This window comes from Ziziphus jujuba, chromosome 6 (genome assembly GCF_031755915.1).
Source record: "Ziziphus jujuba cultivar Dongzao chromosome 6, ASM3175591v1".
Lineage (NCBI taxonomy): Eukaryota > Viridiplantae > Streptophyta > Magnoliopsida > Rosales > Rhamnaceae > Ziziphus > Ziziphus jujuba.
This window is the reverse complement of record NC_083384.1, coordinates 9,317,799-9,342,605: the sequence shown is the minus strand read 5'-3', so window position 1 is coordinate 9,342,605 and position 24,807 is coordinate 9,317,799. Positions and strand designations below refer to the sequence as shown.

Sequence of the window (24,807 nt, the reverse complement as noted above, 5' to 3'; positions counted from 1 at the left end):
ATGAAGCAAGAAAAGGTTTTCAAATAATAATAATAATAATACATATATATATATATATAGAGATAAAATAAAAAAAAATTTAAAAAAGGGGCAAGAATCGATGTAGAACAGTGGTAGTACAAATTACAATTAATTTTCTTGTATAATTTCACTGTTGAGGTGTAAAAAATTGTCAAACCTGCTTTTTACAAGACCTATTATATACTATATTTTCTCTCAATCTATTAGATTTCCTCTCTGTGCTACCTGAGGAGGAAAAATCTGTACACCACCCTGTTATTTTCACTTTGTGCCGCCAGAGAACCCAAATAATGCATCGACCAAACTTCTATGCTTCGGCCTCCTTTCTTCACCTTTTCTCCCTTCCCGTCTCAACTTCTAAATGACTTTTAATGATCGATATGTCTCACACCCCGTCCTCTTGGCTCAAACCACAATCTACCCCGCGACTCTGCGCCATGCTCCCTTGACAAATGCTGATAACTGAGTTCATATGCTTTCAGCTTGATGCAACTCATTTGAGGAACGACACTGAGAAAACTGAGAACTTGAATGTAAATAAGCATGTCTAATCTTACAGGGTAGGCATATCTAATAATACCATCTATTTATCAGACCCAACAACCAAGGTACAAGCTAAGCCAAAAATATGAACATGGCATTTCGTAGTAATTTTCATGAAAACTTTGTTCTAAAACACATCACTAGATGAAATCGTTCCTCATGATAACTGTGCCTACTTACCCCATTTTAAGATGAACAGACGCAACAATTTCAAACACCAACTAAAGCATGAAAATTGCAGAAAGTAGAAAAGTAAAAGCTTATCTTATCCACCCACATAATAATTCTGAGTTTATTTATAAAGCAAGTGAACAGAAGGGATTTCCATTGACAACTATCTCAAGACAATTTACACCATATATAATGGAAAACAAATATCGCACCTGTACTTACCAATTAACAATACGACTGAGTGCCACAGGAAAGCCACATGATGGATAAAATCATCAGAATCCATCTCAAATATGGATTGTCTAAAAGAGTGTCATGCACATCATTTGAACCTTGATGTTGCCTTGACGTTATATTTCATCTTGTTTACTTAATACCTCAGCTTCTCTAGCTATCTGAATATCTGAAGGACAAAAAATTTCCTGTACTACTTTAAAAAGAAAACGAGGGAGCAATGCTACAATTGTAATAAGCAAAATGGTGAGCCAATACTTGGGTGACTTGACCAAATGATATACAGTCCTGTAGAAAAGAAAAAAGAAAGACAAAAGAAAGGGTATATTAGCTCTATCATAATGCAAAAATTAAACAAAAATTATAAACGATAAAGGTTAAAGTTGCGAACCAGTAATTGGGAAACATAGGGAAAGAATCTAATATCAGCACACAGCCATATGTAATAACTATTGATCCCCACACTGCAACATGAGTAACAACTACCCACCGCTGGATGTCCATTGCCAAGTGCATATTCACAAGGATAACAACCGCTACTGTCCACAAACTGCCCATGCTCCATATATCTATTGTGCTCTCCTTATATGTGAGCACAGGTATGTAGAAGATAACGAGACTCTGCCATAATGTGTCGATCATTGTTATCCAAAACAGCTGTAAATTGTATGCTTCATGTCTATGTCCCGCACCATATAATCTTGGATACTTTAACAGTGTCCTATGACTTAAGTCTTGATCCATAATACCAACAACAATTGTAGGGACAGAAGTATAAATTACAGAATATAATACACTACTCCAATCTGTTAATGCAGAAGTTGTAGAAAAAGCTGTGCAAAGTATATACCTGAAATTACAAAGAAGAAGCATTTTAAGGCAAACAGCTTCACCAAAACCTGAATGATATATAACTTAAGAAATATAAGAACTTTGTACACTAAGAGTATCTAACCAAAAGGAAACCACGCATACCAGAATAGCATCAACACAAAAACAGCGTTGCGATAGAAGTTGTATAAAATTAAATAACCAATTCGCTGATAATTCCAATGTCCATGCACTAAAAGTAATCTTTTCAAAAACCGGAACTGTCCCATAGCGAAATCAGATGCCATCACAGCTTGACGCCCTTCCTGACCACAAATTCCAACACCAACATCCGCCATTTGGATCATTGAAACATCATTGGCCCCTATCAAGAAGTCGTTATTGGAAACAAACGATATCAACTTCATACCACAACAAGTGTGATTTTGACCCAGATCAGACTAACATGTATATGTTAGACAGAAACCATTACACTCAATAGCATCTGCATCAGTTTTATGTAGAAGCTATGAACATACAATAATAACAAACCCATTCCACCAAATGCATTAATGTAAGATGTCATAAAGCTACTTACCATCGCCTATGGCCAGCGTCAAATCTTCAGTTCGAGTCTTGATTAGATCAACTATTCCAGCTTTCTGCAAAGGTGCAACACGGCAACATAGCACAACCCGACAGGATATTGCAAGATCAAAAAGCTGTTGAAAAAGGAAAACAAAAAAAATTAAAAGAATAAAATATAAATGCAAAATTTTTAGCATGGGGTCAAATACATATGGAAAACCAATTACATAGTGTCATTTCTGCAAGTGAATAAATTCTGTGACTAACGAAAATATATTAGCCAGTAATAAGAAAAATACAGCACAAAGAAAGAAAAAAGAGATTCTTGCCTCTGACTCCAGATCTTTCTCCAAAATGTAGACCAAACTATTCCCATCAATTATTAGTGCCAATGGTGCAGTTGTAGCTGTAACTCCTTTCTTCCCTGCGTACCACTGTTGCACACTGAATGACTTTGCACTGCCAGGTACTTCAAGATAGTCATTTTCAGCATTTTTTTTCCATTTCAAACTGTGATTTTGTTTGGTTGGTGATTTAATCCCATATTTGGCCTTCGCTTCAACCAAAAGATTCCTGCACTCATCCTCTGAATTTCCATTAATAATAATTTGTTGCATATCTGCTGTCAATAGCTTACAAGAAACACCAATGGAAATAGCCGTTTCTTGCTTGTCTCCAGTCAGAACCCAGACCTTGATACCTGCTTGCCGGAGGCATTCAATGGCCTCTGGCACACCATCTTGCAGTTTATCCTCAATTGCAGTTGCCCCAAGAAGCTTTAACTTGCATTCTATTGAACCTGCTGTTTGACGAAGTTTTATGGCCCTATCAGTTAATGAAGTACTAGCATCTTCATACATGTATTGCCACTGCTGAAGTTCTTCGCCTGTAAGATCTCTGGCAGCAACGACAAGAGTACGTAAACCTTGTGATGAATATTCAGATAGATGCTTCTGTGTTGCACTTCTTACATGATCATCCATCCCAGAGTCAGCTAAAATGCTGAACATTGAAGTATCAGCACCTTTCACCAACACCTTTACAGCATTGTTAGGGAATCTAATAACCACGGACATTCGTTTCCGCACACTATCAAACTCATGAAGGCCCAACACGTCCAGCCTAGATTGCATATAGAAGGATGTTACTAATTTATTGGTATAGGTGAAAATTAACAGCAAATACCAACAAAGCACCATCACATAGAAAAAGTGACATCTGTCAGATCTATATATTCAACCCCAAAATACAGAGAGTAGTCAGATGGATAAGCAATGTCTTCGAATGTAAAAAAGAAAATGAAGTGAGACCTTCTACCTTAGATTCTCACCATTGACATCAATCACAATATGCCCAGATGTGCGCTCAAAGAGAGTATATCCATAAGCAGACGCTGCAGCAACTAGTGCTTGCTCATCAGGAGATTCCCCCTGGTAACTAATAGTTTCTACTTTATCATGTAATTCACTTTCTGTGCAGCTGGAAGATGTATCTTGATCAATAGTTGGGATCACAGTGTTACATGCAGCCAATGTAAGGAAAAACTCATGCGGAGCAATCCTTTCATCTCCACTTGAGTCTCTGTGTAACAACTCCACAAGGTCAGAATCAACAGCAATTTCAGATTTAAGCTTCCACTTCCTCTTACCTAAACCTGCGCCAGCAACATCCATATAAAGCAAAGGATCACACAAGAATAATTTAGGCATGATAAGTGGATTGCAACTTCAACCATGAAGAGTAAGGACTAACCTTAGAAATGGCAGCATAACAGAAATGTCTATAATCTAATGCAAGCAAACCATTTGAATTTATGGACCACCGGAATAACGAGACCAAATAATTGAACAAATGCTGCTGTACATGGGGCTTTATAATTTACAATAAAACCCCGCAATCACGTGTATAATAAAGAATCCGTGTGGCCAAGCCACTAGGCTAGCATAAGAAGTTTGAAGTAGAATTCACCCTAAGCAATTTAGTAATTCTAAATTTTATAAATAAAAAGTTTATGCGAAGAACAATAAAGATACCAGACGAATTTAAAAGAAACAAATTAAATAATGGTAGCACAAGAAGATTCAAACTACCAACATTTAGAAATACATTAATGCGGCATCAAATGTCTCCGTAGGCTAGAACTTCAACATGTTATCAATCATGCATCATAGTATGAATTATCAAAAGAAAGTTTTGAATGCTTTGTTATACCTGCAACATTCTTTTCATGCAACGGATCAGCCACAGGCAAGGAGGTCCCATAATTTATGCCATTTACACTTGCTCTTTGGAATTCCATTTTGTTTTCAGTTAGTGTCCCTGTTTTGTCGGAGAATATGTAGCGTATTTGACCCAAATCCTCATTTATATTCAGAGATCTGCATTGAAAACCTGAGCCAGAACTGCTATCGAACATGTGCTTGTCTTCGATCATGAAAAATGTCTGACCCAAACGAACCAATTCCATTGTAATATACAGAGATATCGGTATCATTATCTGAAAAACTATGATAGAACTCAAAAAAGAGAAAAGAATCTCCAAAGGTATCCCATAATATTTGTATTTTTTCCCATTATCCCTCCCTTTGTTAAAGTATATTTTCCTATAATAAGGCAGTGTATCAAGCTGATCCTTGTGACGTATAAGCCATAGGCCCATCCCAAGGGACACAACAAAACACATGACAAAAAGGAAGACAGACAACCAGATGGTTTCTCTGTTCATGTAACCTTCCAGTCTGCTTCTCTTGGAAGGAGAAGCAGCACTATTCAACATTGCTTTTGTTTCCTGCCCAGCATATACTACTACACCAATTACCCAATCTGTATTCTTTAGCTGGCAACCACGTAAAACTATGTTTGATTGGCTTAGCGGAAATTTATTCCCCTGAAACTCCATGTTGGCATGGAACTCATAAATGTTCCTATTAGGTTGCTCGCATCTGATAAGACCTGATATTTCACATCCTTCAGACACAGCTGAAGCTACTTCCTGCCGGGCATACCTTGTTTTCAAGTTGGACTCACCATCTAAATTCATTGTCTGAATGTAGGCAATTCCACTAGAATCACTTGTCCCCAGCAAAACCATGTCACATGGAATTGTCTCTTCAGCACAAATCTTCACAACCTCACCTGCTTGTATATTTTTCCATTTCTTTGCTAGATACTTACCAGATTGAAGCACAAGTGCATCTCTGTTGTTCTCATGCTGATCTGATCTGTGCCTTCGCCAGTCCTCATAGCCATCTTTAATAGCCGTGACAGAAAGCACAAGCAGGAGGGGAATAAGGGACGCCGCTCTCCCAAAGACTGCCAGAGGTGGAAGCTGGTTGAGAGCAGCAATCCCTAAGAAATACAAATAAGCAACCCGATGGAACTGAATGAATATATTCTTGGGCAAGAAAGTGATCAAGGTGTATTTGCTAGTTCGAATCTCATTCCCAGTGAACTCATACTTGTCATTTGTCCTCCTTGGATCATCAATATAAATTAACCTCGGACTCTTGCCATGCAATTGGTTATCTTCAAACTGCACGCTTTTATGGCATACCCTCTGAGACTTGCTCAACTTCTCCTGCTCTGGAGTTGTCGCCCTGGAGATTTCAAAAGCCGCTGAATCACTGTTGAAATTTTGCAGCTCCATTGCACCCCACGTCACCAGGCGTCTTCTATCCGGTATGGGGAATTCCAATGGAAACTGCGAAAAGAACTGAGACTCCGCGGAACTGAAATGCTTTCTTGATGCACGACAAGTTGAAAACTTAGAGGGTGGTTTCTCAAGGCAATTAGTGTCTCCAACAGATCTGGTGGCTTCTTCAGAATCGTTCACGTCGGAGGTACGAGTGAGACAGTATTCGCTGTCCTCCAGAAGGGAAGAAGCTGAAGTTGCATAAGTGCTGCCAATGGAGGGCCGGTCAAATGAAGAACGATCCCCAAGAGACAGCAACGGGTCCCCTGTAGTCATATGTAATTCTCCAATGACCACATTCCTGGCAGTGGAGAATTACACATGAATTTTACCTCCACTTCTAGCCAACAATGAACAAACGTTCAATAGCAGTCTAAAATTACTGTTTCTCTCCAACTCAAACCCCTGGAAAGAAACCCAATTAGCCAGAGTAATTTTAAGCTCTATTTGCTCAGACCCCTGGCTACCACTGCAATTGTGTTTCGACCTCACATTACAAAGTAGCATTCAGAAATCTGTTTAAGCTTTCACCAATCACCAGGCACCCTCTTCAGAATGCAGCTCACAAGCACCTTCCTCTCAGAATTGCTTTTATGGGTAGCATTTGAATCTGCAAGAGATATTTAACCCAAAAAGAAAAAGGGAAAAAAAAATTCAATCAGACGCAAAAGGAATAGATCAGAAACAGACCACCCTTTTCATCACATTGGAAGAGAGAGGCCCACAGAAACCCCAAAATTTCACAAATCAATGTAAATAAGAACAACCATCGACTCTTAAAGCAGGCAATGCCAAAACAAGGAAAAGAAAGAAGCAAAGACAAAAACCCCTCGTAAAAACAATATCTGAATCATATCAGAGCCCATATCACTGACAACTCCGTAACTGTAATTTTCCACCACCCAAAAACAAAACCTAACATAGAGAAAAACAAAATTCAAAATGCCCCCACCCCCCAATTGCTTCAGCAATCAGAAACACCAAAATGTGCTAAATTTTCTGTAAAAAAATTCTCGCATAAAAAAAGAAAAAAAGAAAAATAAATAAAGAAATTCAGGATCAGAAAATCAGACCTCTCTGATAAAAGGAAACAAAAAAGGAGATGGCTTATCGTCTCGTAATTCGTGGAATGGAACTGATCAGATTTTCAGATGTCTTTCAATGCACTGAATACGAAATCATAACCAAAAGTAAGAAAAAATAAAAAGAAAAAGAAAATAAGAAATGCCAGACACTGACATAAACTCAGACAAAGAGAAAGACTCTCCGATCAGCGACCACAGATCGAAGTTCTGAAACCCTCAAGGGTTTTTTATATATATATATATATATTTTTTAATCTTTTCAGATTTTCATGAACCAAATCAGGAACTCTAATCCTACAGATTGGTTCATGCGAATTGTAAAAGAAAAGAAAAAAAAAATTAGGGTTCGATAAAGGAAGAAACTTTAAGGTGCAGAGAGTGACTAATTTAGGACAATTTTTGTTCGAAAAACGGTGAATTTTGGGATGAGAAAGCGAGTGAGAAAAGCTCGGAGGCCGAGAAAATCGAGAAAAAGGAGCGGAAAACCATGAATCTTGGTGGGTGGGTGGATGGGTATTTGCCTGGTCACAGAGCTTGTGATTCCTCTTCTTCCTCCTCTTGTTGGTTTCGTCTTTTTTGCTGCAGCCACGCCACCTTTCTTCTTACTGTGCATTCTCTCGCTTTACTTCCACATACATCTTTCAATTTTCCTCCACTTTCCTTTTCTATCACTCTCTCTCTCTCTCTCTCTCTCTCTCTCTCCTTCTTATTTTCTTTTTCCCTCCCTATTTCTATAACTTTAATTGCTTGGATTACACCAAATTCCTATACTTTCAATACCCCCATTATTGATTTTGTAAATTTATTATTATTTTTTTCTGATTAAATATTTTTTTGAACCCTTTTTACAATTTATACAACTTAAAATTGTTTTCATTTTTCCATAAACAAATTATTTTTCATTTATTAAAAAAAAATAAAATAAAAAAATAACAAGAACATCTTTGTTCAAGTCAATTTTGATATACGTAAAGCAAAATAGTAGCTTACCTTCACTTGAACAACGTTTTATTATTGTCCTTTTTATATCTTATTTTTTTTATATATATATTAAAGATAAGATATTCCTACTAGGTACACAAAATTTATTGAGTAATGCTCACTCTAGAGATGACATTTTACTTGTGGTAAAATTCAAAAGAAAAATAAACATATTGATTAGCAATTAGCATTAAAATATAAAAATAATAATAATAATAAAGTAAAAGAGAAAATCATATATGCATTTTATGTAATGTTTCAACTTAGGTAAGGTATTATTCTTTGGGGGAAAAAAAATATTGAATTTTGTGTTCCATTCATAGTCCTAAAGTAATATAAAAAGGTCTCGTTTAAAATATAATTTTTAATTCAAAATAAAAATAAATTGACTGTAATATCCATCTTCACGCATATGTGTATATATATATATATATTCAGCCTTTTTTTCCTTTTTTGGGAAGAAAAACCAAAATAAAAAAAAAAATCAATTATACTATACAAAATTTAGATACTAAATATACATTCAGCGGCATCCAAATAGCACATGAGGTCTTTTTTTTTTTTAAAAAAAAAAAAAACAACTAAAATAAATTTACACCGTATGGTAGGTTATGTAATTAAAAATTCTCATTTATTTATGTTTTCGTGGCTTTTGTTTAAGAGAAAAAATAAAAATGAAGTTCTGTAGCTTGGTGGCCAATGACAAAGAAGTGGCTAATTTATGCTTCAATGCACCTATTCACGACAGAGAAATGTTCACTTTTTGCTTCAATACCCGTAACGATAAAAACGTTGACGTTTCAATTAATTTTGCGAGGTCACAAACTCACAGGGACCGTGTAATTCCAAAACTAGCCCTGAGAGAATGGCGTACGAAAACCGTACGGAGTCATTAGTGTTGTTGCTTGGAGTTTGGTCTTCTCCGCCTCTTCTTTTGGTTGGATTGCGTGAAGACTCATTTTCACTGTTCCACTGTCAGAAGTGTCCTTTTCGCCTTTTAATGTTGACGTAATGGTGAAGCTGCATGAACAGAAATCCACCTCCTCTCGATTTAACCGTCCACGTGTTCATATTGATCTTCGTGGGTCAGATCGTGCGGTTGAGATTCTTATTCAGAAACGTTTTTGGGGATAGAGCTTCATTTTTTACTTTTTTTTACTGTTGTGGATTCTCATTCTGCTTAAATTGGAATACTACAGCGTGTACTTTTTGCCTCCCTGATCCTTCAAATCTGAAATTACCCAACCCACTCAAAACGCTACCGCTTTTGGAGTTTTCATAGGAAATCTTATTACCCATAATACCCTCGTAGAATGGTCTTTTTCGTAGTCTCGTATTGGAATCTGCTCTTTTTTTTTGAATTTGTGCTTCCATATAAACATTTCAAATAGACAATCTGTACGTACAATATATACATTCTTCAAAATATATTCTGTTTCTAAGTACAAAGACTTTTTAAATTCAACATTATGCATATGGCTTGAAAGAAATAGAGGGGGGAAAAAAAAAGAAGCAAAAAGAATAGTCTAAAATTCACCAATGCATCATGTTAGCGTGGATTTTTTAACATCTCAAAATAATTAATTTCTAAATCTCTATGCCAAAGATAATATAAATCATGTTTGCACCGTATAGGTTTTGCTTAATAAAAGAATGTTATTTGCTGATTCGAAAAAAAAAAAAAATTGTGTATAGGCAAAAAATGGCATAGGAATGATGCAACTATTTCTTTTAACAGTTGCAACTGATGAATGGAAAGGGCATAATCAATTTTTTTATTAACCATCCAAAATCAGATTTAAAGAGCTCATTCTTCATGCTTTACTTATTTAATCAAGTCCACATGTTCAAGTTAAATCCCATTGAAATATAAGACTTCATGAATTTAAGTTGAACTCTCATTCTAATATAAGCCTATTAATGTGTTTAGTAATGCATATGCATCATTTTCCATACCGATAAAAAAAATTGAATTTACATCATTTTCTCTCTTCCAGAAAATTCTATCTCAATTCCAAAGCATATCTATAAAAATGTAAACATATTATTTATAATTCTGATACCGATATTAGCTAATATAAGAAGTATGCAACTATTTTTATATCTTTCGTATAAACTCTTAAAATGGATGTAGTTGATAATAGAAATGGTAAACTGAGAAATCTTGAAATTACAAAATTATAGATCCCCTCAATATTTGATAATTTAAAATAGTAATTAGAATTATTAATTTTGGTGTGGGGGAGGATATCCAACCTATAGGGTGATTTAATATGATATGTACAAATGTTTGCCATTGTTATATGGAAAAGACTTATCATCCAATTTCTGAAGGATAACAATTCACATCACATAGTTTTATTAGTATAAAAAATTAAAAAAATAAAAATAAGGTATTATTTTTACAGCTGCTACATAAGTGTGAAACATCAAATTTAAGATGGAGAACTTTGCCCTAAAGCATATATATATATATATATATATATATATGTATTAGATATATTAATTAATTGCAAACTACCTTGTTGAAACTAAAAATTAATCTTCAATATGTACAATTTGTTGATCAGTCACATGCACATGTGCATCATATAATTAAAAGATAGAAGGCAATTTTTATTTAAAGCTTGAAAAGGATTTGGGTGGAGTAAGCATCAAGGTAACCAGTTTCGCAATAGAAGGAGATGCAAATGATTAGGAACATCTACCAATATAAGCTATAGGTGAAATTGATGATTTCAGCCTTTCGGAAATCCTGCTCATTAATTTAGAAATATTATTATTATTATTATTATTTTTCTACGTTAACACTAAAATATAAGGCTTGTTAGAACTTGTGACCATAAATGAAGGGATATGAACAAAATAATATTTGAAATATAGATTAATCACTAAAATCACACTAAAAGATTTCAAATAAGAGTTAAATGGAAAAAGCAAAAAGGCAAAGAAAGGAGACATAAACCAGAAGAAGAAAAAGGGCAAATGGTAAATGGGTAAATGTTGGGTGTTTATAAGTTAGAAGTAGTAGATTGGACTATTTTAAACTCGGAGCTTTCCAAATATGCCATGTATTTACTATTATTATGTTTACAATAACAAATATATCTTCTCTTATTTACATCTTCATTTGATGTTTAATCTTCTAAGTGGCTTTCACTCTGAGCAAATCAAAACCTGATAAATTAGACGATACTGTCTTATATTATTAAATTGGAACAATTCATTTTTTTTTTTTTTGGAATAAAAATGTCAAAATTCACTTCACATAATGAGGTATTACATTGTATCATTGAGACGATACAATGAGTGAAATGAAACCAAAAACAGAAACAAAAACAACAACAAAAAAGTGGGAAAATAAAAAGAAAAAAAGAAAAGAGGATCAAAATGAAAATAAAAAATAAAATAAATATATCACATCTCAGTGGAGATTTCCGGCGAAGCCAAACTGGTAGATTCCTGCGATACATTTTCACCTACAGATTCCTCTCCATCCCCATTTCCCAATTCATGAAATTGTCCTTCATGGCCTCCCTTCTTTTCTCCTTCTTTCTCTCTCAGACTCCGTAACAGAGAAAATCCCTGTTTCGATCAGCCCAGATTATATTATTAACATAAAATCAAAGAAAATGGAAAATCGGAAAAATAAATTCGATGTACCAAAAAAAAAAAAAAAAAGGATGAAGATGTTGCTTACGATTGATTGGGAATGGAGTTGCTTCAACCTATACAACCTATCGACCTCAATTTCGAGCTTCCTCTGAATCTCACCTCTAAATTCCAGCTCCTTCATCTGCATCTCCATGATCAAATCCCTTTCCTTCAACATTTTCTCCGTCCTCTCTCTGTCTTCCCTCTGTCTCTCCAGCTTCTTCCTTATCGCACTCAGTTCCTCCGCCAGCGACGAGTCCAAAGTTTCCATCTTCTTCGTCGGAGTCGCATAAACCGGATGGTTTTCCTTGTTCGATTCTCCATCGCCGCAGCAGATTAGAGAGACATCGATCCGCTCTTTCTTCGGGTTGGTGATCTTTGATAGATCATGGACGATTGGATTCGCTGGAATATTCTTCGGTTGGAGAGGTTTCCGGCCACTTTTCCGTCGGACTTTATGAACTCCAGCGACTGAAGACTGAGCCGTTTGCATTTTCCAATTCTTGAGCTCCTCTCTCTCTCTCTCTCTCTCTCTCTCTCTCTCTTTGTTCTATTGGATCTGGAAGATTAAAAAAAAAAAAAAAAAAGAGGACTGGATGGAAAGGTATAGTGGGGGTTTGAATTTGAAACTGTGCAGGCGGTTAACGGCTATAATTTATTAGTTGTTAAATAAAGCCCTGCAATCTTTTTCAAACTTTTACCAAAAATTCAACAAAGATGAAATGACGGAATTAACCTTTCTTTCGGTAAGTGGGACCTATCCTTAGGGAGGAAGGTAGACATTATGATATAATAAGGGATATTCTAGGAGCAGTTGCAGGTGATAATCGTGCCTATATCACTCGTCTTGTCTGTGAAACGACAATGAACGAGCACGCCAAACTAAACGACAATCAATGATTGTGGTCAGTCACCACCACCCCCACTTTAATTCACACAACGACAACGATGAAATCTCCGTTTTATAAAAAATGGAAATCAGAAATAGAGCTGTTGTTTATTAAGAAGACAATAAAGAATAAAAATCATTGGGGGACAATAAGAAGCGCTCCTCTAGTAGATTGTAATTATTAATCATATAATCTTAGTGCAGGCTCTGTCTCTCACATAAATTCAAAAGTGTTAACTGTTTTTTTTTTTTTTATTGTATTAATTTTTGGCTATGAAAAACTCCAAAAATGTTACTAGTTACTCGTGAATATGATACAGCACGGTGGTGATTGTCCAAGTTTATTTATTTATTTATTTTAGCAGTTTTTTTAAATTCAGTATAAAACTTGATGTTCTTTCTGAGTTAATGTTTGCTTTACTGTAAAAAATGGTATACCAATAAATTTAATAGTTTAATCCCATTAAAAAAATTCATCCTCTTCTATTGGCGACCCAAAAAGAAAAAGAACTGGGTGCATCAAGCAGAGATATGGGAGATTAGAATGCTATTACTGACGTTAATAGCTCTCGTCTGTATGGCCTATTAGCTCAGTTGGTTAGAGCGTCGTGCTAATAACGCGAAGGTCGCAGGTTCGAGACCTGCATGGGCCAAAAGAAACGATTTTTTTATTATTATTATTTTTAATTTTTAAGTGTTTATGCTTACATGCCATTAGTCGTGTTGTTATGCTTCTATTTGTGAAGTATGATTTATGAAAAAGTAAATTCTGACCCCTTAATTGAAATATCAAAATTCTCTTCTTTCTTTTCTGATTTCTATAGGGGAGGCGAAAAAAAAAAAAAACACTTTGTTTCGTGATAAAGATGATAGATAAGGTAAGAAAAATATAATTCTTTAACACTTAATTGATTAATGTACTAGAACAAATTTATGGGTTTTCAAAATTAATTTATAAGAACGAGAAGCAAAATGAACACGCTATTATACGATAAACATCTGAACAGAATAATCCCAATCCCACATACAAACCCACTTTTTTGTGAATGGAAGTGCTGTGGTTGAACCGCTTCCACTACAAAATAATTTCTCATGGAATTGGTCAACAGGAACAGATTCTTTAGCTAGGGAAAAGAATAGAGAGAAGCTGAACCACCCAAAGAGAATCTATAATCACCTATACATCTATATTTACATGGAGACAACAAAAATGGCAAAGAAGGTGATCATAAGTAATCCATTGGAAGCTCCCAATCATCATCTGTCTCCCTGTTCCTTGGCCGAAACTTCCTTCCCCTGGAATCTCTTCTACTCCGAGCAGATCTTATGGGTCTTTCAAAGTCAGAATATTCTTCTTCAAAATCATCTATAGAAGTCCCAGCATTCTGGTTGTCCAAGAAACCCTGGTCAATACAGAAATTAGGAGTTGTACTAATAGTTTAATAGCAAATGAACATGGGAAGGAAAAACTCTTTAGTATCAATATCATTAGTTAGCATTAGAGCCACAATTAGGGAGCATGACAAGTGGCTCAAGATTATAAGAAAAACGTACCTTGGTCAGCCTCTGTATGTGTGAAGCTGCAGCTTCATGCACGATGACAACATCAGACACAACTTCCAGCACATCTTCAACAAGCAAGGCATAGGTACTTACCTGATATTACAGATAGCAGATCATATTAGCATAAGATTATATACAAGACATGTTGCCTTATGATATGCAATGTGTAAGATACATTAAAGCATAAATCCAATTTTAGACGGCAAATAATCATTATCATTTTCATTTGCTGCGATTCCAGAGGGAAACACCCAGGACACCTACCAAACTTGAGGGGATAATGGAAATTCCAAATGAATCGAGCTCAAGTGATTCGATTGCCCCTGAATTGATGTTAAAAGTATATCCTCGCACCTGGAATGTAAAATGAAACAAATCAGAAGATTGAGAAGTAGGCAAAGAGCTGTGAAGGCATCAGAACTGGAAACACAGATTTACCTTGCCAATATTCCGTCGACCTGGCGTCACAACTTTGTATCCTACCTAACAAAAATCACAACTTAATACATCAAAGAGTAAAATGTTAATATACAAGGAATTGAAGAAGACAGCACACCACATCATAAGTCAGTGTCCATCAGTGCCAAAATGGATCACGGAAGGGGTCATTTGGGTATGGTGCTAGTCTTTAGCAATTATTGAAAGAAGATAATACTAATTTCACCTAAAAAGAAAAATAAAACTAATATTCAACATGTCCAATAACAAGGAAAGAGATGAAAACAACCAGCACAAGCATAACAATCCCTGCCCCTAGAATATTTCCTCGAGAGTGAGAATGTTCTACTAAACAATGCATTAACATTTTAAAATACAGTGGAAAAGGGAACAGAAACATACCAAAGTTTCCAGTCCAACCATTTTAAATTCATTGTCAATTACACATTCATCCTCAACGAGCACAACATCACCAACCTGCAAAGAGAAGCAAAGTTAATAGCTTTAGGAACAAAGATACACAGCACAACAATTCAGTCAAGAGCTATGAACAATTTGCTCATCCCAAGAATATAAATCAAATACGAGAATGCCAAAAATAAAAGGCAAGAGATATGATACGAAGGGTTTAAGAATATAGGAGCAAAACAACTCCTTTACCACTGCTCTTGCCCAAGCTATCATTTTCCTTTCTTTATATGGGAAGAAACAGAACCATAATATTCAAAGAAAGGTAAAAGAGAGACATAAAACAAACATGGGTAATAAGCCAAATCCTACATGGTTACAAGGAGCTCCGACTGTTGATACTGATTTCCTACAACAGATTTAATAGAAAATTTATTGAATTTCTCCATAAAATTGTTGATATGGCTAGGTCTTACCACATTTCCCCTATTGCATCAATAAACAAAAAGGGGCCACATGAAACAGCATATAGATAATTTACCTGGCTAACATCCTCCAAAAGAAAACGTTCCGACTCCCCAGAAAGCAAGTTTGATCTTACTTCTACAAACATCACCATCCACTGCACCAAGAGAATATATGAGAGGAGAAATTAGTCAGTTAATTAGAAAAATATTTCCCATAGTAGCAAGTAACAGAATCAGTCTTCCTGCATCAACTATACAATACGAGAAACAGAGTGAAAAGGGGCCATCATATATATATATATATATATATATATATTTTTTTTTTTTTTGTTTTTTAATTCCAGAAAATCATGTTCAGCATATTTGAAGCGACATGGACGCAGATATATTCACTTTTCAGCATCTAAGGCTGTTTGTATTCAAAAAATATACAGGAAACTAGCAAGGTTAAGATAGAGCTGGCATGTCGACCTGTTTTCTTCAGCTGGGATCCTAATAATGAATAGATTTTAATAACAATTTGAGAAAAAAAAAAAAAAAAAAACTAATAAAACAGAGAAACCCAGTTCAGCAAGACCGCGTCTTGCTAAAGCTAAGATATCAATCTAATATTGTCAGTCTCAAACAAAGCCAAGCATTAGAACTTACAGAGTTGGTATCCACCCAAAGCTGAGAAACGAAGCCCAAACACAGAGCACTTCGAATGCTGATCACTTGCTTCGCCAGCATACTCGACCTCCTCACCACCTGCCTCCCTTTCTTCAATCCCACGTTTCCACTCTCTCTCACCAATCCCTCCTCACCATCACCATCACCATCACCATCACCATCCTTCCCCTCGACCCGAATCAAATTCTCCTGCTCCAAGCTTTCTTTACTCTTCCCACTATCTTTCTGATCCCCAACACCGCGTTTCACTTGAAGAAACTCCGAGTCCAACGAACCCCTCGAATCCTCACCCTCTTTTCCAATCTGCTTCGTTTTGCCGCGACTTGTTTCGAACTCGAAATGATTATCACCTTTCTTCTCTTTGAATCCCAATTCCGCCCGAAACCCATAATCCTCCGACCCAAACAAGCCTGGGTTCCTACTCGTTCTTGAGCAAAAAAGCAACGACCTGTCGTTTTTAGCTCCGGCGCAGTTTGAATTGGCGGCGTTTGATAGCTTCGAACCGTATGTGGAATTCTGGTTGAATCTGTTTAACGGCGACCGTCGAAATTGGGTGACGGAGAGTGAAATTGGGGTTGAGCGAATGCAATCGCACATGCTTTTTTTTTTTTTTTTTTTGGTTCCTTCAAGAGCTGCAAAATCTCCGGCTAACCGAAGTAAAAGTACGAATCGGCTTTTTTAGGAATTTTCTTATAAAACCGGTCTGAGAGAATCCCGGTTTTGTTATTTGGGAAAATGATTGGTAAAATTTCACATTATCTTTCAAAATACAAGTTCGGAATTTCACATATCATAAATTAATACCCAAAAAAAAATAAAAAATTGCAGGCAAAAATAAATATAACTAAAAAAAAAAAATAGCCTGTACTAATAATAAAAGCTTATAAGATACAAATTCCATGCTGCATTAGAATTTGTGTCCATGGACATGGAGATAATTCGTGTTGTAATATGATAAAGATGATTTGAGTTTCGACATTTTTTTTTTTATTACAAATTTTGTTGTAATTGAAATTAAAATAATATAAAATTATAAAATTTCTTTCATAGTATTTTACTTAAAACTCCATTTTTTTTGTTTTTGTTTTTTGTTACAATACTTAAACACCATTAATATGCAACTTGGTGTGGAGAAACAACAAAAAGAAGTCATAAATTAATACTTTGATCCGGTTTTGTTCATGAAAAAATATAACTTTGAAATTGTTTGGATAACCCTTTTGTATCGAGTAAATGTTTGATCCAGTAAAAAAATTAATTTTTTGTTATAAAACATAAAAATAATTTATGAGGTCCTTTCATATTCCCTTAAAAAAAAAAAAACAAAAATTAGTGCATTTAAATATTATATCTTAAATTACTTTGAAATAAGATAACAATTTAACTACAATCTCAATCCTGATTGTGGAAAATAAAATTTTATCATGAACAAAATTAGACCTTCTAACATTATTATAACGTTTGGAACTAGAGAATAAAATTTAATATTAATTCAAAATTACCTTCTGGAATTAGCCAATTAGTCAAATACAAAGAGGGGAAGAATGATACAAGCGGACAGATTTGGAATTCTAAAAATCTATAAGACATTTTTTTTTTTTTTATACTTTTTGGCAAAATATATTACAAAAATAGTGTTTCATTTTTTATTTTTTTCATTTTTCTGAATTATAGATTCTGTTTGAAATATTCGTTATTCCTTCAGTGAATGAAGCCTTCGACCATGCAATTAAATGTATCACCCTAGGATAGTTCTCATTCTTATTCAAAGGCTCCAACTAGAAAAAAGCTAAAACCAAGAATAAGCTATGAAAGGAAAGAGTAAAGATGACAACCGAGAATGAAACTTTCCACACAAATTGCCAAAGTGAATTTGGCTTTTTAAGTATACAGACAAATACAAACTATATATTTAGTACAACCCTATATGAATCTTTTAGTGTTGGTCATTCATTACCTCTTTCGCACTCTTAGAAGGGTTACAACTTCACGTATGGGGAAATAGTATATATCCATTAACCAAGGGATGGATAAAAGAACCTTAAAATATGTCTCGGTGGAATTGTCCAGGAATAGAGCTACTTTCTTGTGCTCTCTGCAAATGAAGCTTTAATGTGTAGTTGCTCAGCTGCATAACAAACAAGAAATCAGTTTCAGTTTTTCTACCACCAAAATGACATTCATTAAACCTTTTGTTCGTAACTAATAAAGTCCAAATCAGAAAGAATAATAGCTTCCAGCCAAAACGCTTGTTGCTAGTAGTTTACGTTGATGTTGGTGTTGGTATTTAGACGAGAATCAACCAAACACGGTGAACTTTAAAAGCATCTGATTGATACTGAAATCCACATCTTATTCTCAAAAGGAAAGAGAAAACTGGTGATTATGATTTTCCCAAGCATGACAACCCTAAAGAAGCTAAGGTACTCTGGGAAGTTATTGCACAAATGGAGACAAAGAATTGCGTCCAACAGCTATCAATAAAATGAATACCTAACAAAAAAATTAAAAAGAATACCAATATAATAGTGTTTAGTGTATCTGCCTTGCAAAATTGTCTGACTACTAAATATGAAAGAATGTTGTGCTCCATGGAGTTTAATCGTCATCCTATATAAACCATAAAGTGTTCTGAAAAATAAGAAACTTGGACACATCAACTATTAAGAATAATAGGTAAAAGTGGATTACCTCTAAACTTTGTATTTGTTCTTGGTACTGGCTCAACACCTGCTTTAACTGTTCAACTTCCTTTGCTTTTTCCTCTTGCTCCAAACTGCGTTCATGTTGGATGGCAACTGCTCGTTTTAATATCTGGTTGTCATTTAACAAGCTCTGGATATGATGCTTCAGTGAAACTTGTTCCAACTGTTTCACGAAGTCAAAAACAAAGGGTGAACACGCAACGAGAGTAAATTTAACGTTGAGAGGGAACAAAAAAGTAACCGCTTGACTACCTCCTTAGAAGCCCTTGAGTGGGAAGTTATACTTCGTTCAAAAGCCTCCAAAATCTTGGCAGCTCGCATCTTAGCATCGTCGACATCCGTTGCATTCTTCATTTCTTGCACAAACATATCTACCCACTTAGATCCATCAACCATATTTGTGTAGTCGACTGTTGAACCGATGTCCTTCACATCTTCTACACTTTGGTCAGACACCTGACTGCCTGGTTGATACAAATTCAAAACAAGTGCCCTAAGCCCAAAAATCAGCTACATTATAGAAATGAAATATATAAATAGCTAAGGAATAACAAACAACTTACATGTCGCCGCACCCTGATCAGGAACAGCTGCACAGTTTCCAATTGTTGCAGAATCAAGATTTTGTGATCTATTTCTTGCATCAAGGTTGCCAAAGGAGATGGTTCGTAGACTTTCAATTGCATCGTCAACATTATTATTGTGATTTCTTAGAATGGTTTCCACCAACTAAACATAAAGTAAAAGAAGACAATCAGACCAATGTATCTTCAACAAACAGATTTTAACCAAATTCAACATAATGCAACCGTTAACAATTAAGTGGATATAATTAATACGAAAAAACACATAAAGTGGATACCCATCTAAGCTCAATTAACAAACGACATTAAACTAACCAAAAAAACAAAAAAATAGAAATTTTCGGGTCGTTATTTGTTTCGATTGAAGTTAGCAACTACTACTCAAAATGCAAAACGAGACAGGGAAAAAAAAAAAAAATCAACAAATTCAGTTTATATATAAAGCCAGAGTATAATGTAATTCTTGAAAATGAAGCAAACACAAAACCAGTTATTTCAAAGCAAACAAAATTATTAATTTCTGAAAAAGAAAGATATACAATGGACCAAAAAGAAAAAATAAAATAAAAATAAAAATCAGCCATTTTGAATATAAAATAAACAATCACGGACAAAGTCGACAGCGAAAGGAAACGCACCTCAGGATCCAAAGCAGGGAACATTTGTAACAAAACCGAAACGGCACCATCGGATCCGGATCCAAATTCAGACCGGCTAGGAGATCCGAAACTGGACCACCTGATTCTTTTAGCCGAAGAAGAAAGCGTCGTGGGAGAAGAGGAAGATCCGAAGATTTCCTCGAACCCAACCCGTTTTCTACAAACCCCAGCTGACATATCCACCTAAAACCCTAAAATGCCTCCTCCTCCTTCCTAAAACCCCTGCCAAAAAAAAAAAAAACTTTCCCCAAATTCCCCAATAATAAATAATAATAATAATAACCAAAAGATACGATTTTTTGCCTTGAAAAAAAAAAAAAAAAAAAAAAACCCAAGTTAGGAGATAAACAAAAGTTGAGTTTTTTAAGGCGAATGTAGAAGATTTTTTGTTTTTTTATTTATTTCTTTTGTTAGGAATTGGGGGGTTATAGCAGAGAAGAAGAGGAAGAAGAAAGAAATAGAAGAAGAAGATGAATAAGAGGGGTTAAAGGGGTTTGTTTTGTTTGGGTTAGGGTGGGTTGGAAAACTAAAAAGGAAAAGGGGGAATTGAGGGAACCTAAAGTTTACGGTTACGGTAGATGCAAGAAAAGTACCACCACTACTCCCATCCCCAGATGACAAAGGCAGTTGGGTTTTGGTTTTTAGCTTTCTTTTCCCTACCCTTAGCCTCACACTATCCATTTTGGAACCCACTATTCATCATTATTATATTCCCCCACTTTATATAAATATATAAGTTTCTAATTTTGGAAATAATTCAATTAAAAAAAGTTTAATTTGGTTCAATTTTATTTGGATGCAAAAAGATAAGAATAGAGTTATCAAATATTATATACATATGAGGTTTGATTAGCCAAAAAAAAAAGAAGGGATGTAGTAGAGTTGAGTCGACTTTGTATTTGTAATATAAGTTTAATTAAAATTCTTATTATATATTTTAGAGTTCCAAACTTAATTGAATGATTCAAAGAATATTAGATAAGTAGCCCACTAGGCTGTCTGTCTCCCCTTGGGGGGGACATAGGTCCTTTTCGTTTTTTCACTATCATTGCAAGTTCATTTCTATAAATGGGTACAATGCATTAAACTCTTCAAGCCATTCAATTACTAGATAATTTTAAACCTTTATAAATTATATAAATAAATAGATAGAATGACTAAACAAATAATAGATTGTAACACGTTCAACTCTCTTGTTGTCTTTGTGGAAAGAACCCAAAAAAAAAAAAAAAAAATCAATTTTTCCACATTTAATGAGGTATATATATACATGTTTTAAGTTAGAAATGATTTTTGTTATGGTACATGATGGACAAAATTTGTTAAAGGATTTTCTAATTTTTATAGCTCGATGCAATGGTTTAAATTTGGATGGATAAACTTCTATTTAAATTTTGATGAATAAATTTCTATTTGTTTAATCGATGCAATGGTTTAAATTTGGATGGATAAATTTCTATTTAAATTTGGATGGATAAATTTCTATTTGTTTAATCGATGTTAGTTAATTCAGATGGTTCGTTATTTGTTTTTTTTAAATAAAATTTTAAATTTAAATTTTCATTTGATTTGGATTAATCGAGATTCAATAACCATCAAAAATATGAAATCTTATGGCTTAATGCCTTTGGAAAAAATTTTGTATTATATTTTAGTTGCAAAAATTTAATTCTATAAAACTACACAAAATTATACTTATACCTGTGAAACATAAAATTACAACTATGCCATAGGTACCTAATTCAACGAGTGCCGTATGAATATGTGTGAATACAAAATCTGTGGTTGCACATTTTTCAAAACAAAAGTTGCAACATTTCCTAGAACAGTACGTTAGTAAATAAAATAAACCAAGAGAAAATTTACAATTTCATCTCCTAATACAAAACATTTGCAATAAATGTCATAAAAAATCATTTGACCAAAAAAAAAAAAAAGTTTGAATCCAAAAACAAAAAAGCTTTGTATAATAAAACTTATCAGTTAAATTACATAACAAGATGTAGTTTTTTAAACCTTTTTTCATTCCTAAATACCATTGTGTTTTAGTTTATTAAAAAAAAAAAAAATTTCATGTACGTGTTTTATTTTTTGGGAATTCTGTGTATTTGTGAGTCAGATAAAAAGAAAAAAAAAATTAGGAAATTAAAATTTTCAGATAAAAGATATAATGTTTACACTTACATACTGAGATTCTCAATTATATAAGAATTTATATTCAAGAGTTTAACTTGGAAAAAATTTAAGCTGTAAGGAATAATATGCAATTAACCCCTAAAAAGTATCTCAGCAAAAAAAAGAAAAAGCCTAAGAAGTAGTAAAACAATGATTATAAAATACTAGTCATGTGCATAAATTTATTGCATTAGACTTTTTCACTAAAACAAAATAGTCAAATAAATTTGCAAAATTTTTAAAATTAAATGGGGGCTAAATATGTATTAATATACCATAAAAATGTCTAAATGGTCTAAAGAAAGAAAGAAATTGGTGGGGGTGGTTTTAGAATTATCTAATAATTGTGGGGACAATTGTCCAAAAAGGCCAGCTAAAGAGCATTTTGGAGCAAAAGAACCGAAGGCATAGTTGTCGTACCCCTCTTGGACACCACCATAACGGCGTCGTAGAAGGGAAAGTTTGGTGGGACGGAGGGAAGGAAGGAGATGAGGAGGACGATAGCTTGGGCAGCCGAATAAGAGATGAGGAGGACGATGGCGGCGGCTTCAGCTCAAGCTCAGGGACAGTTGCAGGTGCAATGGAGCCAGGAAGAGACAAAGGAGCTGATCAGGATCCGAGCCGAGCTGGAGAGGGACTCAACAGTGGCTAAGCGAGGAAAAACGCTTTGGGAAGCCGTCAGCTCTAGATTGTCGGCTAGAGGCTTCACAAGGACCGCCGATCAGTGCAAGTGCAAGTGGAAAAACATCCTCAACCGCTACAAGGTAATTAGCTTTTGTAAATTTCTCAACACCTTATTTCAAGTTTTTTTTTTTTTTTTTTTTTTTTTTTTTTGGTTTCATATTTTCTTATTGTTGGCACGAATTTAGAAGTTCTTGATGAAAAGAGAGATTTTTGAGGTTATTTTCCAATTGGGTTTCGATTTGCAGCTGAAAATGAATGTGGGTTTATTTTGGGATGCAATTCTGTAGCTTTGAAACGAATTGGGTTGGCCTGTAACGCCTGTTATGAATGTTTGCTCATTTTCATTGTGATATTTCTGACCCATTTTGGGTTTGGAAACCAGTTCACCAAAAAATCCATTTGGCTAAGTTTTCATTATTTTTCCCCTTACTTTCCCAACAAAATTTTGTGCTGGTTGTCTGTATGTTTTTATTGCCTGTGTTATGTACATGTGAAATTTCCTCTGTTGGGTATGGGAAAGATTGTACGTTGTATGTGTTTTCTCCATACTGGAAGCATAGTCTGTAGTCTGTATTTTCTTAGTAGGATTGACATTGTTAATTATATCAGGGTAAGGAAACGTCTGATCCTGAAGATGGTAGACAATGTCCATTTTTTGAGGAATTGCATGCACTTTTTACTGAAAGAGAAAAGAACATGAAGCGTTTACTTCTTGAATCCGAGGTGGGTTCTGTCCAGTCTAAGAAAAGGATGAAGAAAACAACTGGACGTCAATCCTCAGATGAGTTTTCAGAAGACGAAGAAGAATATGAATGTGACACTGATGAGGAAACAGCTGCCAGAAACAATCCTCGGAAAAGGAAGGCTGAAAGAACTGCACTTGACAAGTTTTCAAGAGCAACCAGTTCGGCTAATCGAAACAGCGAGACTACTATTCAGGAGATGCTCAAGGAATTTTTTCAGAAGCAGATGATGATGGATATGCAATGGAGGGAAATGATGGAAAAACGCGAATATGAGCGGCAGTTGTTTGAGCAGGAATGGCGGCAAACAATGGAGAAGCTTGAGAGGGAGAGGTTAATGGTCGAGCAGGCTTGGAGGGAGAGGGAAGAGCAAAGGAAAATGAAAGAAGAGAGCCGAGCTGAGAAGAGGGATACCCTTTTGACTGTCCTCTTAAACAAACTCATCAATGACGAAAAATAATCTGACTGGTAGATATCCATAGGTATGAACAAGGAAATTTCTTAGGAATTTGTAAGTTTTTCCTTTGTTATACAGAGGTGTTTCTTTAGGAGCAATTTGTTTATACAAACTGTAAAAGATGATAGATATTCTTTCGTCTGTTAAAAGCAAAAGTCTCTGTTGCTCTCTCTATGTTTGGATTTGCAAATTGTACTGAGAAGTGTGGATTTTTACACATACACTTTCTGTTTTGTTCTTTTGATTCTTCAAGCGATGCTCTTTGGAATTAGTTTATTATCGTTTTTGTCTCTAATTTGACCTTTCTCCTTCTAATCTGAACCACGATCATGAGCAAAATGACACGTCCTCCGAAAAATTAGATCGCAGAGATCTATGAAACAATTGAAATAGATCACTTGCTAATTCAGATTTTGGGAATGCTATCCTTTTAAGGGATTTGGACTTCAGGATTCTTGGACAATAGAAACAGAGGCCTTGCATTGAATCTGAAAGACTTCCAAAAAATGAAATGTAAGTCCAACATGACAGGGCCCTGTAAAGTAAACAGTAAGTAAAGCAGCCTAGGATGCCAATCATCAGGACTGT

At 34.8% G+C, this 24,807-nt stretch overlaps 5 protein-coding genes and 1 non-coding gene across 8 annotated transcripts; 2 read left to right on the top strand and 4 right to left on the bottom strand.

The window, feature by feature from the left end:
* Positions 1-99: 99 nt before the first annotated feature.
* LOC107430998 (phospholipid-transporting ATPase 1) lies at positions 100-7,857 on the bottom strand. Of its 3 annotated transcripts, XM_060818053.1 has the most exons (10): positions 7,630-7,852; positions 7,132-7,224; positions 4,579-6,668; positions 3,685-4,021; positions 2,697-3,489; positions 2,378-2,501; positions 1,945-2,164; positions 1,361-1,819; positions 958-1,257; positions 100-540 (listed from the first exon to the last, which is right to left on the bottom strand). In XM_060818053.1, the coding sequence occupies exons 3-9, from the start codon at positions 6,332-6,334 to the stop codon at positions 1,086-1,088; spliced, it is 3,861 nt and encodes a 1,286-aa protein (XP_060674036.1). In that variant the 5' UTR covers positions 6,335-6,668; positions 7,132-7,224; positions 7,630-7,852; the 3' UTR covers positions 100-540; positions 958-1,085. The 3 variants fall into 3 exon arrangements, with proteins under 3 accessions (XP_060674036.1, XP_060674037.1, XP_048319444.2); XM_060818054.1 differs by having other exon boundaries at positions 100-531; positions 7,132-7,852; XM_048463487.2 differs by lacking the exons at positions 100-540; positions 958-1,257; positions 1,361-1,819 and having other exon boundaries at positions 2,144-2,284; positions 7,132-7,857.
* A 3,452-nt stretch (positions 7,858-11,309) lies between these two features.
* Positions 11,310-12,357, bottom strand: LOC107430965 (uncharacterized). The gene is made up of 2 exons (XM_016041840.4): positions 11,825-12,357; positions 11,310-11,709 (listed from the first exon to the last, which is right to left on the bottom strand). Exons 1-2 carry the CDS (start codon positions 12,269-12,271, stop codon positions 11,542-11,544), a joined length of 615 nt encoding a protein of 204 aa, XP_015897326.1. The 5' UTR covers positions 12,272-12,357; the 3' UTR covers positions 11,310-11,541.
* An 889-nt stretch (positions 12,358-13,246) lies between these two features.
* Positions 13,247-13,320, top strand: TRNAF-AAA (transfer RNA phenylalanine (anticodon AAA)). The gene has a single exon. It is a non-coding gene; the product is annotated as a tRNA-Ile (tRNA).
* A 313-nt stretch (positions 13,321-13,633) lies between these two features.
* LOC107430978 (uncharacterized) lies at positions 13,634-16,951 on the bottom strand. Its single transcript, XM_016041853.4, has 7 exons — positions 16,192-16,951; positions 15,618-15,698; positions 15,071-15,145; positions 14,669-14,713; positions 14,495-14,584; positions 14,222-14,323; positions 13,634-14,070 (listed from the first exon to the last, which is right to left on the bottom strand). The coding sequence occupies exons 1-7, from the start codon at positions 16,807-16,809 to the stop codon at positions 13,894-13,896; spliced, it is 1,188 nt and encodes a 395-aa protein (XP_015897339.1). The 5' UTR covers positions 16,810-16,951; the 3' UTR covers positions 13,634-13,893.
* Positions 16,952-18,034: 1,083 nt separating this feature from the next.
* Positions 18,035-20,824, bottom strand: LOC107430974 (uncharacterized). The gene is made up of 5 exons (XM_048464036.2): positions 20,140-20,824; positions 19,481-19,646; positions 19,170-19,381; positions 18,904-19,080; positions 18,035-18,340 (listed from the first exon to the last, which is right to left on the bottom strand). The coding sequence occupies exons 1-5, from the start codon at positions 20,335-20,337 to the stop codon at positions 18,254-18,256; spliced, it is 840 nt and encodes a 279-aa protein (XP_048319993.2). The 5' UTR covers positions 20,338-20,824; the 3' UTR covers positions 18,035-18,253.
* A 1,857-nt stretch (positions 20,825-22,681) lies between these two features.
* On the top strand, positions 22,682-24,495 carry LOC125418843 (trihelix transcription factor GT-3b). The gene is made up of 2 exons (XM_048463500.2): positions 22,682-23,099; positions 23,629-24,495. Exons 1-2 carry the CDS (start codon positions 22,860-22,862, stop codon positions 24,220-24,222), a joined length of 834 nt encoding a protein of 277 aa, XP_048319457.1. The 5' UTR covers positions 22,682-22,859; the 3' UTR covers positions 24,223-24,495.
* Positions 24,496-24,807: the final 312 nt, after the last annotated feature.

Bases quoted from the DNA above. Each gene is read 5' to 3' on its own strand.
- LOC107430998 (XM_060818054.1), bottom strand. From the start codon at position 6,334: ATGACTACAGGGGACCCGTTGCTGTCTCTTGGGGATCGTTCTTCATTT. The intron at 4,022-4,578 runs GTATAACAAAGC...TTGCTGGCGCAG, and splicing joins GCATGAAAAGAATGTTGCAG to GTTTAGGTAAGAGGAAGTGG. The intron at 1,258-1,360 runs GTTCGCAACTTT...TCTTTTCTACAG, and splicing joins CCTATGTTTCCCAATTACTG to GACTGTATATCATTTGGTCA.
- LOC107430965 (XM_016041840.4), bottom strand. From the start codon at position 12,271: ATGCAAACGGCTCAGTCTTCAGTCGCTGGAGTTCATAAAGTCCGACGG. The intron at 11,710-11,824 runs GTAAGCAACATC...TGATCGAAACAG, and splicing joins AACTCCATTCCCAATCAATC to GGATTTTCTCTGTTACGGAG.
- LOC107430978 (XM_016041853.4), bottom strand. From the start codon at position 16,809: ATGTGCGATTGCATTCGCTCAACCCCAATTTCACTCTCCGTCACCCAA. The intron at 15,699-16,191 runs GTAAGTTCTAAT...CTCTTGGTGCAG, and splicing joins TTTGGGTGGATACCAACTCT to TGGATGGTGATGTTTGTAGA. The intron at 14,585-14,668 runs GTAAATCTGTGT...TTTACATTCCAG, and splicing joins GTCGACGGAATATTGGCAAG to GTGCGAGGATATACTTTTAA.
- LOC107430974 (XM_048464036.2), bottom strand. From the start codon at position 20,337: ATGTCAGCTGGGGTTTGTAGAAAACGGGTTGGGTTCGAGGAAATCTTC. The intron at 19,647-20,139 runs GTGCGTTTCCTT...CTTTATGTTTAG, and splicing joins TCCCTGCTTTGGATCCTGAG to TTGGTGGAAACCATTCTAAG. The intron at 18,341-18,903 runs GTAATCCACTTT...TTTGTTATGCAG, and splicing joins AACAAATACAAAGTTTAGAG to CTGAGCAACTACACATTAAA.
- LOC125418843 (XM_048463500.2), top strand. From the start codon at position 22,860: ATGAGGAGGACGATGGCGGCGGCTTCAGCTCAAGCTCAGGGACAGTTG. The intron at 23,100-23,628 runs GTAATTAGCTTT...TAATTATATCAG, and splicing joins ACATCCTCAACCGCTACAAG to GGTAAGGAAACGTCTGATCC.